A 14597-nucleotide genomic window follows, 5' to 3' on the forward strand; every position below is an offset into this window, starting at 1 on the left:
AACACACTGGCTCTATCCACCAATGCACCTAGTATTTCCCATGACTTCGCTAGCCAGCCTTGCTCCTTTGATTTTGACAGGCTTGTGGCACTGGCTTGCTGTTGGGGCAAAAGGATGTGCACTTCTTTTCACCTTCAGGAAAACACCCTGAAATGAACTCATGGCCCTGGTGAATTGGTGTGAAGTGAAACAACACTGGTTTCCCTTGATTTTCTATCTGCTGAAATGACAGCAAAGTAAAAAACAAATGGTTACAGAAACAATAGCAACAAACTAAGGAAAAGAAGGAGACAGGTCCAAGGATACTCAGAGGCTAGTTTTGTAAATTAATCTCATTTCTTCATTTTTCTTCATCATTCTTCATTTCTTCTCATTTCTTCTTCATTTTATTTAAGCAGAATTTAAATAATATATTTCCTTAAATGACAGCCTTTTCTCTGAGGACCTTCTGGCATTAAGGTGTGTGGAAACAGAAGTTGCCCTTTTTCTTTGTAATGCGTGAAGGAAGACTTAAAATCACTGGATGCACATTTGGGTAATCATAAATTAATTGTAATGTAAACTTCCACAACATGTTCAGAGCATGTTGAGATTTTGTTTGATTTTGAATTGCTCCAAAATGACATCTAATTATATACTAGTGATTAACACATTGGTTGCTACTAAGAAATAGCAACCAAGAAAGCATTACAATTTGGCATTTGAATTTACTAGGGGATGAATTTGTTGGATATTTTGGTGGTTGGTTTTTGTTTGTGGGTTTTTTGTTGGTTGTTTGGGGGTTTTTTTAATGCACTGAAGGAACATGGTGGTAAATTCAAATACTTAGACAGGTGCTGCTACTCTTTTTCCTCATTAGTGAAAACTAGGGATTACACAGGAAGGAAGGAAAAGATTATCTTGATGGGTCCTTTTGTCTTATTTCTCTTTTTTTTCTTCTCTCTTTTGCCCCCCTTTTGGGGGCAGAACTCAGTGGTGGGACCAGCCCTACAAGTGTGGATCTGTGTTTGCCATTGGAGGCTCAATCTCCCTCTGGGGCACAAGGCGGGAGGGGACAGCTCATCGACTTGCATGGGTTATTGTGCCATGGTTCATCAGCACTCCTGCCCTTGCAAGGCAGGAGTAAAGTAGGAACCCACAAGCAGTCCCAGGTGCAAAACCCCCATCCTGAATCTCCCTCTCCAAGCCTTGCAGTTTGCCATCTTTTTTAGAAAAACATACTTTTCCTTTGACTTGAAGCTCTATACAAAAGTAGTGCCAGGTCTTTGGTACTTGAGCAATGCATCAGTTCTTCATATCACATTGGTACTTGTGTGGCTTGGAAAGAATTCTATAGCCAAGTAGGGGAAATCAGTAGGTAGAACAATATGTGCATCACTTTTGTCTCACAAAATGGAAACTGTGTATCCTGTTTGGTTGCAGACAAAAGCTGGCTGGCCCCTACCTGGTCTGAGGGGTTAGGAGGTGATCAGCATACAAGACTAAAGCGTATGCCTGGATGTAGAATTTAGCCTGTTATCCCTCTTTCAGTGCTGTACTTTGAAATGGTTTTTGAAGTATTGAATAAACCCAGCATTTTCCAGTGTGAGCTGAAAATAAAGACTTAATGAGATATAATTTTAATTTCTGAACTCACTTTTCCATTCTCACTGGAGTTAGAACCACCTCATTCCAGCCTTACTGCTTTTGATGTTAGATGGAGATTAGCAATGGTCTTAACTGGAAGAAATCAGGGTTTGTTTTCCTGTAGAGACACTGTTGTCCAGTTTGAGTGAAGTGAACAATATCACATTGTGATTGCTGTCACACCTTGCATGCCAAAAATGTGTTAGCGCACTCAGAGTGGGAGTGGCCAGTAACAAACAGCAAAGCAGAACCTCTCAGTCCCTACTTAAGCAATAGGAATTGAACAGTTTCACCTGGGCAAGGTACACCTTTGGGCATCATTACAACAGGAGCCCAAAGCATAGGGCAGCTTCTCCAACTTCCTCTCCCACTTCTGTCAAACACAAATACTGACAGGACCAGGCACTTGTTCACATTAGTTTAAGAACAGATGATTTAATTGCAAATGGATGAGGTTGCTCAAATGACATTTGCACAGGAGGTTACTGAACTCCCTGCAGTGAACTGAAAATGAACGTGGCCATGAGGGTGTAGGAAGGTGAACAGCATTTTCACTGAAGCAAATACCACTGAGCACAAACAGGAGACTCAGACAGTGACTCTGCTCCTTCTGAACATCGGAAGTGTTTTGCCATTAACACCCATGGAAGGAGAGGGAAGGAGCAGGTGTTAAAGAATCAACATTTATAATACTAAGGACAAGGTGTTTCTCCTATAAATCAATAGCATTTTGAGGCTTTAGCTCAGTGGAAGCATGGGGTGGATCAATGGCTTTGGAAAAAATGAACAAGCCTTCCAGTTTTTCAAAGCTAATTGAAAACGAACCGTTCTTTTCCTGAGTGTACAGACAAGCTGGGTTTGGCAATACCAGTATCCCTGGTAAGGTTTGAGAGGAGACAAATGATATTTGGTGCACATGTATGAATACATTGCTCCACAGGGAACGCATGCATTGCTTTGGCAAAAGCAATGCAAATACTAATTGATCCTGTGTAGCTTTGGAGATACCCACATTTTTGATAGCAGACTTCTCCAAAGAAAACAGCCAGTTGTCTTCCCTGGCAGCAGACCCTTACCAAATGCTGTTCCCATTGCACTGGGTGTTGGCTGCCACCAGCAGCACTGTGAGGGGTAGCACAAAGCCAGAGCAGTAATTCACTAGTGAAGATGGATGCCCCTCAGTCACAGATATTGTGTGAGAGATTTTTTAACAGAAGAGAGATTTTCTCTGTTGGGATTAATAGCGCTATTTTTCTTTATTACTCCTTGTGTTTCACTCATTCATGCATCAGCTTCTTCCAAACAGAAAACAACTGAGAAAACAATCCCCCAAGAACAAAATATATTAAAAAAAAAAAGAAAGAAGGAAGAAGTACAGTGGCAAAACCTAAAAAGAAATCACACATTCCATGTTGCAGTATCTCACATAACTTAAGGACATACTTTCACCACAAAGTCTCTCTTTTAAAAGAAGAGGTTTTGTTTGTTTATGGGTAATTTTTTTTTTTGTTGGTTGGTTTTTGGTTTGTTTGGGGGTTTTGTCTGGGTGGTTTTGTTTGGTTTTGGGGTTTTGGTGGTGGTGGTTGGTTTGGTGGTTGTTGGGTTTTTAAATCTAGCTTCATCAATAACAGGCCTGATTCAACACCGATTATTTTTTTTGTCAGCTTTATGCAGCTGGAATTTCAGGAGCTACAGTGATTCACCACAGCCCATGGCTGAGATTTTCCAACCCCCAAGTCTGGATTTATGCTCTTCAGTAACTAGCTGATGCTCAGAAATGCTGAATAACCATTACTGGCTTCTCTACAGTGTTGAAAATTGGACACATCAGGACACTAAACATGGAGTTAAGGGGTTAAATCAGGTTCCTAATAAAACAAAATCTGCAGTGTGTATGTTTTTGTATATACACAAATAGTTATTACATATATACATATAAATATGTCTTAATTTCAGTCCTTTATAATTTAAAATATTTCATTAATCACTAAAGATCCCACATTAAGTAGCTTTTTAAAAAATATAATTTACCTTCAGCCTCATCTATTAACACATACAGGACCTACTCCTACTGTCTGCACATGAGACAAAGCTTGCGGTATCTGTGTCCATACAGGTAATTGATGTGTAATAAATAGAAGAAACCCTTGTTTCCAGCCTTCTTCACATTTTGAGAATCAGTATATCAAAGCAAGAATTAATGACTGTGAGTATGGAGAGTAATTTTCATTGATTTCTTTGCGATATCAGTAAGTGAAGGTTCCCAGATACATCTGCTGCACAATGCAGAGCCATAGGAACTTGGTAGTATATCAAATCATCAGAACTCTAAGAAAAACATAAATAATTAACCCCAAAGAGAGAGGTGTTTGCATCTATGAGAAAACCAAAAAGATTTCTCAGGCTGTGAAATCCTGGGGGCAGATCGTCCCCTAGGGTGATACGGTAGATGGCATTTGATTTACACTAGTGGTGGAGAGCCCCTCAGCTTGCTTGTGAAGTTTGCCTTCTCTGCCTGTGCTCAACATTTTTCCACATGGCTCAGTGGAGCAGTAATATAAATTCTGGTCATAAACAAAGAAAAAAACGGACTGACAGAGAATGTGATGAACAATTTGCGTCGGTACACAATTTTTCCCTCTGTTTGCACCGCTGAAATGCATGATCTTTTATCTTTAGACTTGGGTTTGCGTTTCACATCCCCTTGGTTGCTAGCAACGCTGTAAAACCTTTAAAATATTAAGAAAATTACACCTGCTACATCTTGCTTTAAATACGGTGCTCAGTCCTGGTAAGCGTTAGTTCCTACGTTAAATGAATAGCTTGCCCACCAGGTAAACTAGGTTTTGTTGCTTACCATGTCTGTCTTTGCACAACACGCAGTACATGGGCATAAATAACGATGTGTTATATAAATAATTACATGTCTGAAAGGCTGTAAAGCACCGAAGATATATTTGTACTTTTACTTACGAGAACATTTTAAAACTGATTGCTTTGTTCACCGCTCGGTTTTTATGTGTTGAATGGGGAGCACGCAGAGAGCGTTTTCCGAAGTTGGTTTGTTGGGTGGCTTTTTTTTCCTTCCCTTTCCTCCAGGTCACACTAGCGTTATAGTTAGCAAATTGATAAGGTTCCACTGTTAAGCTTTATTACTTGTGACACGAGCCTATGACACTTTATAAAAAGAAGTAATCCAGAACAATCTCTAGGTAATTAACACCTAGATAAACAAACATAAATTTCTATATTGCATTTATTTGGACTACCACTCAAATATGCGTGAACCATGCTTTTTTAATTAAAAGATAAATCTATGTGACACTTAGCCTCAAACTTAATTATTCAGCATAGTATAATAAAAAATAGAGCCCATTAAATGTGTCTTGCTCTGTATTTCTGTATTAACAGCAAAACAGTTCACTCTGGGATCATTTAAATTTTCTTCTTCCTCTTTTCCTGCGATTTCCCTGTTCGCTGAGACCCCTTTGGTTTAAAAAAACCCAAACAACAAAACAAACAAAAAACTACCCCCCACAAGCACAACAAAACAAAAGAAAAATCACCCAACAACACCCTAAGCAACACCAACAGGTGAGGAGCTGCAGAACTTCTGATAGCCCCTGTAACTCTCAGCTGGGGGACATTTTTAATATGATACTATGTCACAGCTTTATCTTCCCTCTTTCCCCTCCTGGGGGTCCGACAGAAGCAAACTTCCACTATGGTGGATCATGGCAAGTCGTGATATCCACAAATGAAAAATGCAATAGTTAAGAATAATTTCACTGGGATCGTGCTTACAATACTCAAGGTGAGAGTTTTATAATATACTGTTACAATACAGATGTTAAACAGATAGGGGAAATACTCAATTCCCAAAGTACAACAGACAGAGGGGTTATTGTCCTTATAAAAGTTTCAACAAGAAACATTATCTTAGAGCTGAGAGCAGCCTTCTGATGTTAGGTGGGAAGACTCTTGTCAAGGCACCCACCATCTGCACTAGGAAGACTGCCAATCCGCTGCTGGGTAACAGAAATCTCCACCAACAATCACAGGTGAGACAACTGCATTTCTCTTTCAGCCTTTCTTTCCCAAGTACTGCCTTGGTGAGCAATGCCACGTTCTGTGGTACAAGGCCCAGGCAAGCAGCGGTCATCTTTAGCATTTCCTAGAGGATATACGTACAGTTTAATTCCCATTTCCTAGCAGAAATCTAGGACCATAAAGGAGACTGTGTTCATAAGCATTTCCAAAGAGGTGCCATGAGAGAGTCATTGCTCCTTAACTGGGCTTTCACATCTTCATTTATTATCTACTGAAACCAGATGGCAAAAAAATCTTTGGGAGATTCCTTTTCTTGCCCCAAACAGTTGTTTCTCCCCAGCCCCAGGGCACAACGATTACCTTTGAGTCAGAGTCCAGCTCTAAGTCCAGGGCTCATCCAGCCTCAAGCAGCCATTTTACTTTTCACAATTTTGTGCCCAAGAAGACTGGTTCCCCCCAAGAAATGGTGTGAAAGACCTACATTTTGCAAAACATAAAAGTTGTTCATTAGTGTATTTTGATTTCAATTTGATGCATTACAGACTTTATTCCCTGCAGATGAAGAGACCCAAACCTTTTGCCTATACGCCGGTGAACGCGGCACCAGCTCCACAACTCACCCCGCCACACACACTCCCCAGGTAACAACTCCTTACCGCAAGAACTGAATTTTCATGAGGCTATGCTTTAATTCTTAACTCTTCTAGACAATTTGTGTACATTTTTTTTTTCTGCTGCAGAATTCAAGCTCCAGCATAACCTTATTATTATGTGTACAACTGGCTTTATCGAATGTTAACATTTCCCTTTTCTAAGTATGTTTTCCTTCTCAGCTGCTTTTTTTCTGTTGTGCAAGGCCACATTTGTCTCTCCTCCCCAAACTTGCTGTAGTTTCTCAGATTTGGTGTATCTTTTTTTTTTTTTTCTTTTTTTTCCTTTTTAATGTCAATCATCTTTACTTTTTCAAAGTCTCCAATGTCCAAATAAAATTTTAAAGCAGGAAGAATAAAGATTCATCCAGGAAAATGGGAGCATGTCTTGCACTTGCACATTCTTTGAAGTGTGGGCAGCTTCTTAAAATGCACCGTTAACAATAAACCTCACAATTTTCTAAAGCCAAATATATGATCTATACAAACAATTTTGTTTAATGTGTAAACATGACTTTATACATCATAGTGTATGATACACACTTCAAACACTTTCAAACCAAAGCTTGATAGACCCCAAGACTTTTTCTATAGTACATAAGTAGTAGTATATAAAACAATTATTACTACATGCTAAAACAGATTTCCACAGTCTTTTCATTAAGCACAATATATATAATATATGTATATACTGTATATAGATTTGTTCAGATTAATAAGTGAACTGAGCACACACACCCAGCATAATACACTCCAGTAACTGCCTAACAACTGTGAATTTACTGACATTAATTTTTTCTTTTTAATCTGACAAAGCTGCAGAAAATAATGTCTTAACTGTTCCTAATAAACATAAGCAAGTAGGAAAACTTTTTTTTTTCAGAGGTAGAGGTTTTATTGCGTAAAACACTGGATAAAACTGTACTGCTTCAAAGACATTTTTATTCTAACAGCAGAAAGAAAACAGTCATTGCTGAAAAAACAACTTTTAATACTTCTATACCAGAATAAAGTTCTGTCAACTGATGTATTATAATAATAAATAATGACCAAGAATAAACTTTAAATACAAAGTTTTCTAATTGTTACAAGCATAGCAACAAAATCCTCTACTCTATTGATCTCAGATTTCCTCCAAGATAGAAATTTTTCTTTGTGTAGGAATGTAGACAGTATTATGACCAGTATCACAGACTACAGAAGTTACAGAGAAAAAACTTGACATGTTTAGATATGAGAAGCATGATGATATTCAGAAACTGACAATGCATCACTGCTGCTGTCACTTGTTTGTATTACAAGTTACAAATGTTCTGGAAAAAAGGGCTATGTCAGAGGGGAGGATAGGGACAGTAGCACCCGACCAAATGGAATCAACACACACATCACAAGGAGCGGGAGATGTTTCCAGTGTCACAAACAGAATTATTGCCTGTCGTATCTGAAAATGCTCAGAAGACACAAAAGAATACTGAAAGAGCTCAAAAAGTGCAAGAAATGGAATGTGTGGGGGGGGTGGTTTAGGGTTGTTTTTTTTCCTCTTTTTTTTTCTTTTTTTTTTTTTCTAAGATACTGAAGGCGGCGCAAACACACAAAAGCAAGCGACTGACACAGTCACCAAACACAGTAGTGCAGTTAAAATCCTAAAGCTTACTACAGTCAGAAAGTTTCAATAACATTTCAATCCTTTATCTAGGATCATAGAAACAGTTGCATTAAGTTTATCAACTCGATTTAAGTAAGGCAGTGAGAACTATACTAGAAAAACAAGAAAAGCAGCTTGCTCTGTGCCAGATGGGTCCAAGTTACACAGTGACCTCATTTAAACTGAAACTTCAGTTGGATGGCATCCTTTCCGACAGCATATGCAAACCGTATTCCTTATTAGCCTGAGATTTTTTTTTTTCCAGTCTCAGGGTAGCGCTAAGAATTTTATTTACATTGATTGCAGTTTAGTATTTTTCGTAAACTGCTTTAGGCAGAGCTGAAGTTTTAAGGCCCTGGGGTTTTACTCTGTGCTCCCAGCCTGCAAAGAAATATCGACTTAGGTTTTTAGGTTCTATTTATTTATTTATTTTAAGTCTGGATGATTTTGTTTTAGAAGAAGTTAATACTTCTCTACCATCACAATAAACAGCACCAATTTTGCTTCTATCAATGGAAGTACATTGGAAGGCTAAAATTTTATGCCATTCAGAGAATTTCAGAATAAACCTTCAGTTAGTTTTCTTACTTTTTTAAAGTATGCAGTTCATTATAGTCTCTCAAAAACTTCCTACGTGGCAAAGACCTTGCTAAATTTGGAGCATCCAATCAGTAAAAAAGCTAGATCTGCAAAAATATAGAACACATTTGTTTTACAAAACCAAAGAAATATCAGTTAAAACACTTTTCTTCATTAGAGACAAAGAGCAGGAAGTTTGGACTTGTATTTTAGTTCAAGCCACTTCATAAGAGCTTGATCCAGAAGAAACTTCTGCACTGTCTGCAACGCTTACAAAACCTAACCCATGAAAATTAACCATGACTGGGGAATCCTTCATTCAAGTGTAAAAACAAAACCACAAAAAAACCCCAAAAAGAATTTAAAGGATATATATTTTTTTTAAAGCAACAAGAAAAAAAGAAAAAAAAAGAAAAAAACCCTACCAACCTTCTATGTCATAAAATTCTGTTTCTCACCAAAACCTTCTACAGATAAGGCTGACTAGTGTCACTAAACAATACTTCTATATATTGTACTTCTACTTTTATAACGACTTACTTTTTCCATCAAGGGAAAAGGAAAAAAAAAAAACAAACCAAAAGAATAAAAGCCTTTCCCTCAATACTGCAAGATTATTACAAAAAAAAAGGGAATTACATTTCAAATCTGCAATCACACATGGGGTTGCAGATTTACTTTTTTTCCTACCCACTGATTCATTTGGCTGTATATTAAAAAAAAAAAAAGAAGAAAAAAGAAAAGCAAATGTAATACCACAATACTTTTTAATATAGGTCAGCACTGACCCTAGTTTATGGGCCGTCTAAGGTTTCTCCTGTACTGCAGTTGCAACACCACTTGAATTGATTTTCTCTGCAATGACAGCTCCAGTCAGACTGGCACCATGGCAGTCTACCAACACATCTCATTACTATGCTAGGCAAATGACAGCAGCTGGTGTCATATTATAAAGGTGTTTTCAACAATGAAAATACAGCCCCTCAATCTTCAAGGCAACACTAAATCGTTTAGACGGTATCATTTTTTCTGTTCAGAGTATTATTTTGGGACAAAGACCACTTTAAAGTTTGAAATTGCCCTGCTTTTAAAAAATATCTAACAACCTCCTAACATTTCTAAATCACTTTATTATCCCACCTACATTGTTTGGAAGTACTTGTTGCCAGGTAACTGTTTAGCAGCCATTTTCAAGGGCTGGAAATTTATTTTGCATGTGTAATATATATATTTAAACACACACACACACACACATATGGAATGTGTGTATTTTGTGTGTATGTGTGTGTGTGTGTGTGTGCATGTAGATATATATGCAGTGTGTGTATGACTGAACCTCTGTGTGTGTGTAAATATTTATAGATGTGTGTGTGTTCGTATGTGTACATATACATATATCTGAACGTTTTCAGCATCCTGTACCCTTCTGGGAATCTGCACACCATTCCTTCATTTGGAAGGCAGTTAGCTGATCCTCACCCAAACACATCTCAAAACCCAGTATAAAAGGCTACTGCAGTACGGAGACGGCTCCGCCGAGCTGAATCACTCCTGGGCCTTGCTGCCCTCCTCCGTTAGCTCTGCCGAGCTCCCCAGTTTGACAGCTGCAGGTTCCTCCAAATTCCCAGAAGCTTCGGAGTCAACTCTGGAGCGCTTGAACCTGCGGTCGGGATACTGGCTGTTGTCAAAAGGCATGCGATGGACACAGAGAACATGGGTCTTCAGATTTCCCTTCTGAGAGGCACTGTACGGGCAGTATCTGCACTGGAAAGGCCTGTGACCTGCGTGACAGACGAGAGGCTGGTTAGTTTTTTATTCCACGTACGTGGTGCCTGCAAACCTGCCTGTTGCACAGCCTGACAAAACTGAATGTGCCGGAGCCCCCCCAAGCAGAAATCCCTCCTGCTGGGTGGAGGATACTGCTGTGTGTCTTCAGCAAGAGTAAGAGATCTGTGCTACTTGCATGATGCCTCGTTAAAGAAACGGCCTCTTAAAAATTCTCTGTTTCTGATTTTCCCCAGAAGTGAAGATATTGCGTCTCCCTCCTCAGACCCAGATGTAAATTCATCAGCCTGCAAGCCAAACTAAACTCTTGTAAATAAAGTGCAATCGTGTGTGAGACTGTCTTCTTCTACCCTGCTTAATTATCTTTTTTTATTGAAGTGCAATTCAAGGATGACAATGTGCAGACCCTTAGTCTAATAAACACACTTTGTCTTTGGGTGGATTTCTGAGTAAAGAATTGTATGTTTTATTTTAATCGCACAGATTACTTTTTAATGGAAAGAAATAATGGATTGAGATAACCAAGTACTCAAACCTGCAAACATTTACTCCAGTGAGATTACTCCTGTGAGTAAAGATACGCAAGCACATAAGTGTTTGCTGGACCAGGGCCTGAGGTTATCACCAGCTTTAAAATAAAATGTTCAAGCTAGATTAGAAAAGGAATGTTAATGCACAAAATCTGATAGACTCGGTTCTAGTGGGAGAAACAGCAACTGACTGCAAAATGAAGGCATGAATGAAAGATATCACTTCCTAGTAAGGCTATCAATATACTCTTCCGTGTTTTTCAGATTATTGTGACTTTGAATCTTCATGCTGTATCTGGTTTTGGAGCTTATGTTTCAGCAATCACATTTCAACCTATGCTGGGAAGTTGTTGATGTGTTTTACTGGAACTTTATGAGCTTTGTTTCTCAAATTAACTTAAACCAGGACCATCTGAGGTCAAATGTGCTTAGCTTGCTTTAATTTGCTCAAATAAATGAATAAATAAATGTGCCAGACCATCTACATAAAGCCAGGATAAGTGAAAAACAATACCCTATCTCCACATTTGAAGAGCACATTTTCCGTTGTCGTGGTACTACCTAGCAGGCATAAACCAGACACCGGTGTAGCAGAGGAGGAGTACTATGCTTCCCACTGTGTGGGAAAGGGCTGGGACTTGAGGTGGGAATTTAGCAGATAAGCTAACAGGTGCTTTTTGTGCACTGGTCCAGTGCTACCCATATGGGAGTGGGAATGCCACAGTATTCCTCCCAGCAGAGATGGGAGCCTGGACAATTGCTACTTTAAACTTCAAACTGCTGCTGACACACTGGCATGAGGGTCTCTAGCATGAATTCACCTGAACCAGTATTACTGCCCTGGGTTGCTCAATTACTTCCCCTAAAACATACTGCTTGGTACCCACAGAAAAAGAAAGTGCTACGTCTACTCCAAAGTTGCTTAAGCCCCGTACCCCAGAACTACAGGTATGTTTCCTTTCTCAAGGATAGAAAGCTCTCCTCTCCCCTTTGTTTTTACAAGTTGAAGACTACACATACTCACACACAAGACCCCCAACATGCATGTTCATGCATAAAACTTGGGTTGGAGTGTGGGTTAGTAAAAAAGACATTTTCTTCAACAACTTCATAAGGGAAAAGATATTAAATCTGTAAGCTGCTAATCATTACAAAGTCAAATTTCAGTGGAAAATTTCATAGCAATAGCAATGGAACAAACCTGCATAGCTAATGTTACAGAAATTGTATTGAACTGTTATAGAAAAATTTCAGCTGGAAGATATGAGGAATCAGTCAACAAAGAGATTGAAGGTGTCCCTGGTGCCTCTTAGAGTCAGTTCTAAAATCAATACAGAAGCACAAATATTCTAACAAAATTCTGAATGCAACGGTTTTGAAAACTGGTAGCCCTTTTGGAACTGTTAGGGTATGAAGAAGATGCAGCAAAAGTCTGATTTTCACTGTTTCAGAAAATCTAGAATTATCTGAAAAAAAAAAAAAATCTAAGAAAACCACTACATCTCCCTCATCATTTGTCAGAGTCAGATAAAGTCATCAGAATCCACAGCTGCATTCTGGACTCTCCTTTCCATCTCCTGTTTCTCCCTCCAGGGTAATACCTCTGACCAGACAGAGTCAAGGGGCCTGTTGTGTACTCTGCTTGGGGAAGTGCTAAAATGTTTTGGCCAAAGTGGGGATAACCACCTTCCAGTATTGCCAGTATTTCATTTGACCATCTGACAACTGGTTCCCTTGCTAAGGACAGAAGGTATCCTGCTAAATTGTGACAAATAGAACAAATTACTCTCTAACCTTACTTACTCTAGCTTTATTGGTATGCTGGAAAAGGCAGAAAGATATCCTGTTTATTTGGTCCTTCTTTTGTGCTGCAATTGCCAGTGACTGGATGTACCTTAAATAATATGATGCCCCTGATACTTCCTCACACTGCATCATGAAGGGACCACAGACAGAGCAATGGGACTCCAGGAGCAAGCAGGTACAATGTGACCCTCAGCCATTCTACATCTCTCTAGTATCATGTAACATGCAAGTACACTAGACAGTTTTTGCCAGAATTAGTACCACCAGCCAGTGGTGTGAGATCTCACCAAGCAGCACTTTGCCCAGAAGCAGCTATCAGTAAATGGTCATCCTAATTCCTTCCTACAAAGAACAAATCTAAACAAGGAATCCACAAAGCACAAGTGGGAGCTAATCACCTCATGTGCCAGGCTAAAAGCAAACTCATTCTTCCGCCGTCACACCAAGTTCAAACTCGTGCAATCCCATACAGAGAATGTAACGTTTTAATTCAATGCACTTTAATAAATCAGACAATATGAAGCATACCTACAAGGATTCAGTTCTGCATTGCCTCCCCCACAACTTACTTTTTCAGGCCATCAAAATTTCACATCACTGCCTTGTGAAAAGTAAGTACACAATAAGTTAATTTGTATTGTCACTATGCAGTACAACTGTGGTAAAGAGCACATTCATTTTTAATCCTGTATGAATAATATATAAATATGTATACAGAGTGAGGGTCATAGGAAAGCAAGCGGTACGTTGTTTACAGCAGAAGTAGTACAAAAACTAGAGATTATTCTCACTTGCAAAGATAACAATATCTGCAATTTGCTTGTAACTAAGGGGTGAAGGAAAATGCCCATTTCTCTTAGGCATCCTATCCATTAATTTTAGCTCAAAAACTTGTTGTGGACAGCAGGCTCTTGAAATAACCCTTCCCAGATAAATTGGTAATAAATTTATAATGTTATATCTAGCAGTGGTTGGTAGGTTCTTTCTTAGCAAGCTATAGTTCATATATATTTCACTCCCTGTAAATCTTCCAATAAAATAATATGAAAGCCAAATTTTTAAAAGATTAAAAATCTCACTGATAGCACAGGAGATAATGTACAATGCTTTGCACTTGGAGTAAGAAGAATTAGAGTAAAGGTGGGCCAACAAGGAAGGCAAACTATGGTGCATCTTTCTCTGATTAAAAAGTGGAGAGAGAGTGCAAGAGAGGGCAAGTTTGCAGATGAAATAATTCTGTTGTGGAGAAATGTTCTATGACATCGGTGAATGAATGTGTGAAGAAACTTTGTAATCCTCTGGACGGAAGTTGTGGGACTATGAAATGGATCAGTAGAAAATAATAAGGAATAGCTAAAATGACAGCAATGGTAGTTGGACTCAATATTTTTAGAAGTCCCCAGGAAGGGTGAGTGCTGAAGTCAGCCCTCTGAAAGTGATTTAGACCTCCCAGGATCAGACCCAGTAATGGTTGCAATAACCTAGCCTCATCATCTTCTCTAGTTTTGACTGCACCCTGGACAAAACAAATGCGTATGGACAGGAGGTACTCTCTGGTCAGAACTGAGAACTTTTCTGTGGGACCCACATTTGGAAAAATCCCTCAATGTCTGAAACTAGTCCACCTTTTTAAAAATATATGCTGCTTCATTAATTTAGGCTTTGAGGAAAAAAAAACAACACTCTGTTTTCTTTTCTTTCAAGTTTGTGATCTGATATGTGGCTTTGTGACACATCATGTCAGCCTGCATCAGTCACATCGTGTTAGGTTTCGTAACATGGCATAACTGATGCAGCCCAACATGGTGCATCAGCTGAACCAAGTCAGAAAACACAGGGTTTGAAAAAGACATGGATCCCAAAGTCTGGGGTTTAGGACCATTTGAAGAAAAACATGCTTTAAGCAGGGCCCTTGGATTTGAGCAC

General features: G+C 38.9%; 1 protein-coding gene across 8 annotated transcripts in view; it reads right to left on the bottom strand.

Annotated features, from left to right (window-relative positions):
• Nucleotides 1–9299: 9299 nt before the first annotated feature.
• Nucleotides 9300–14597, bottom strand: part of ZNF536 (zinc finger protein 536) — a 352862-nt gene continuing 347564 nt past the window's right edge. For all 8 annotated transcript variants that reach the window (XM_054169947.1, XM_009908951.2, XM_054169943.1 and 5 more), the window contains one exon: nucleotides 9300–10331. In XM_054169947.1, coding sequence (XP_054025922.1) covers nucleotides 10096–10331 — 236 coding nt within the window. In that variant the 3' untranslated portion in view covers nucleotides 9300–10095. The remainder of the gene's footprint in view (nucleotides 10332–14597) is intronic.

The sequence above is a fragment of the Dryobates pubescens genome, chromosome 19, assembly GCF_014839835.1.
Source record: "Dryobates pubescens isolate bDryPub1 chromosome 19, bDryPub1.pri, whole genome shotgun sequence".
NCBI classification, from domain to species: domain Eukaryota; kingdom Metazoa; phylum Chordata; class Aves; order Piciformes; family Picidae; genus Dryobates; species Dryobates pubescens.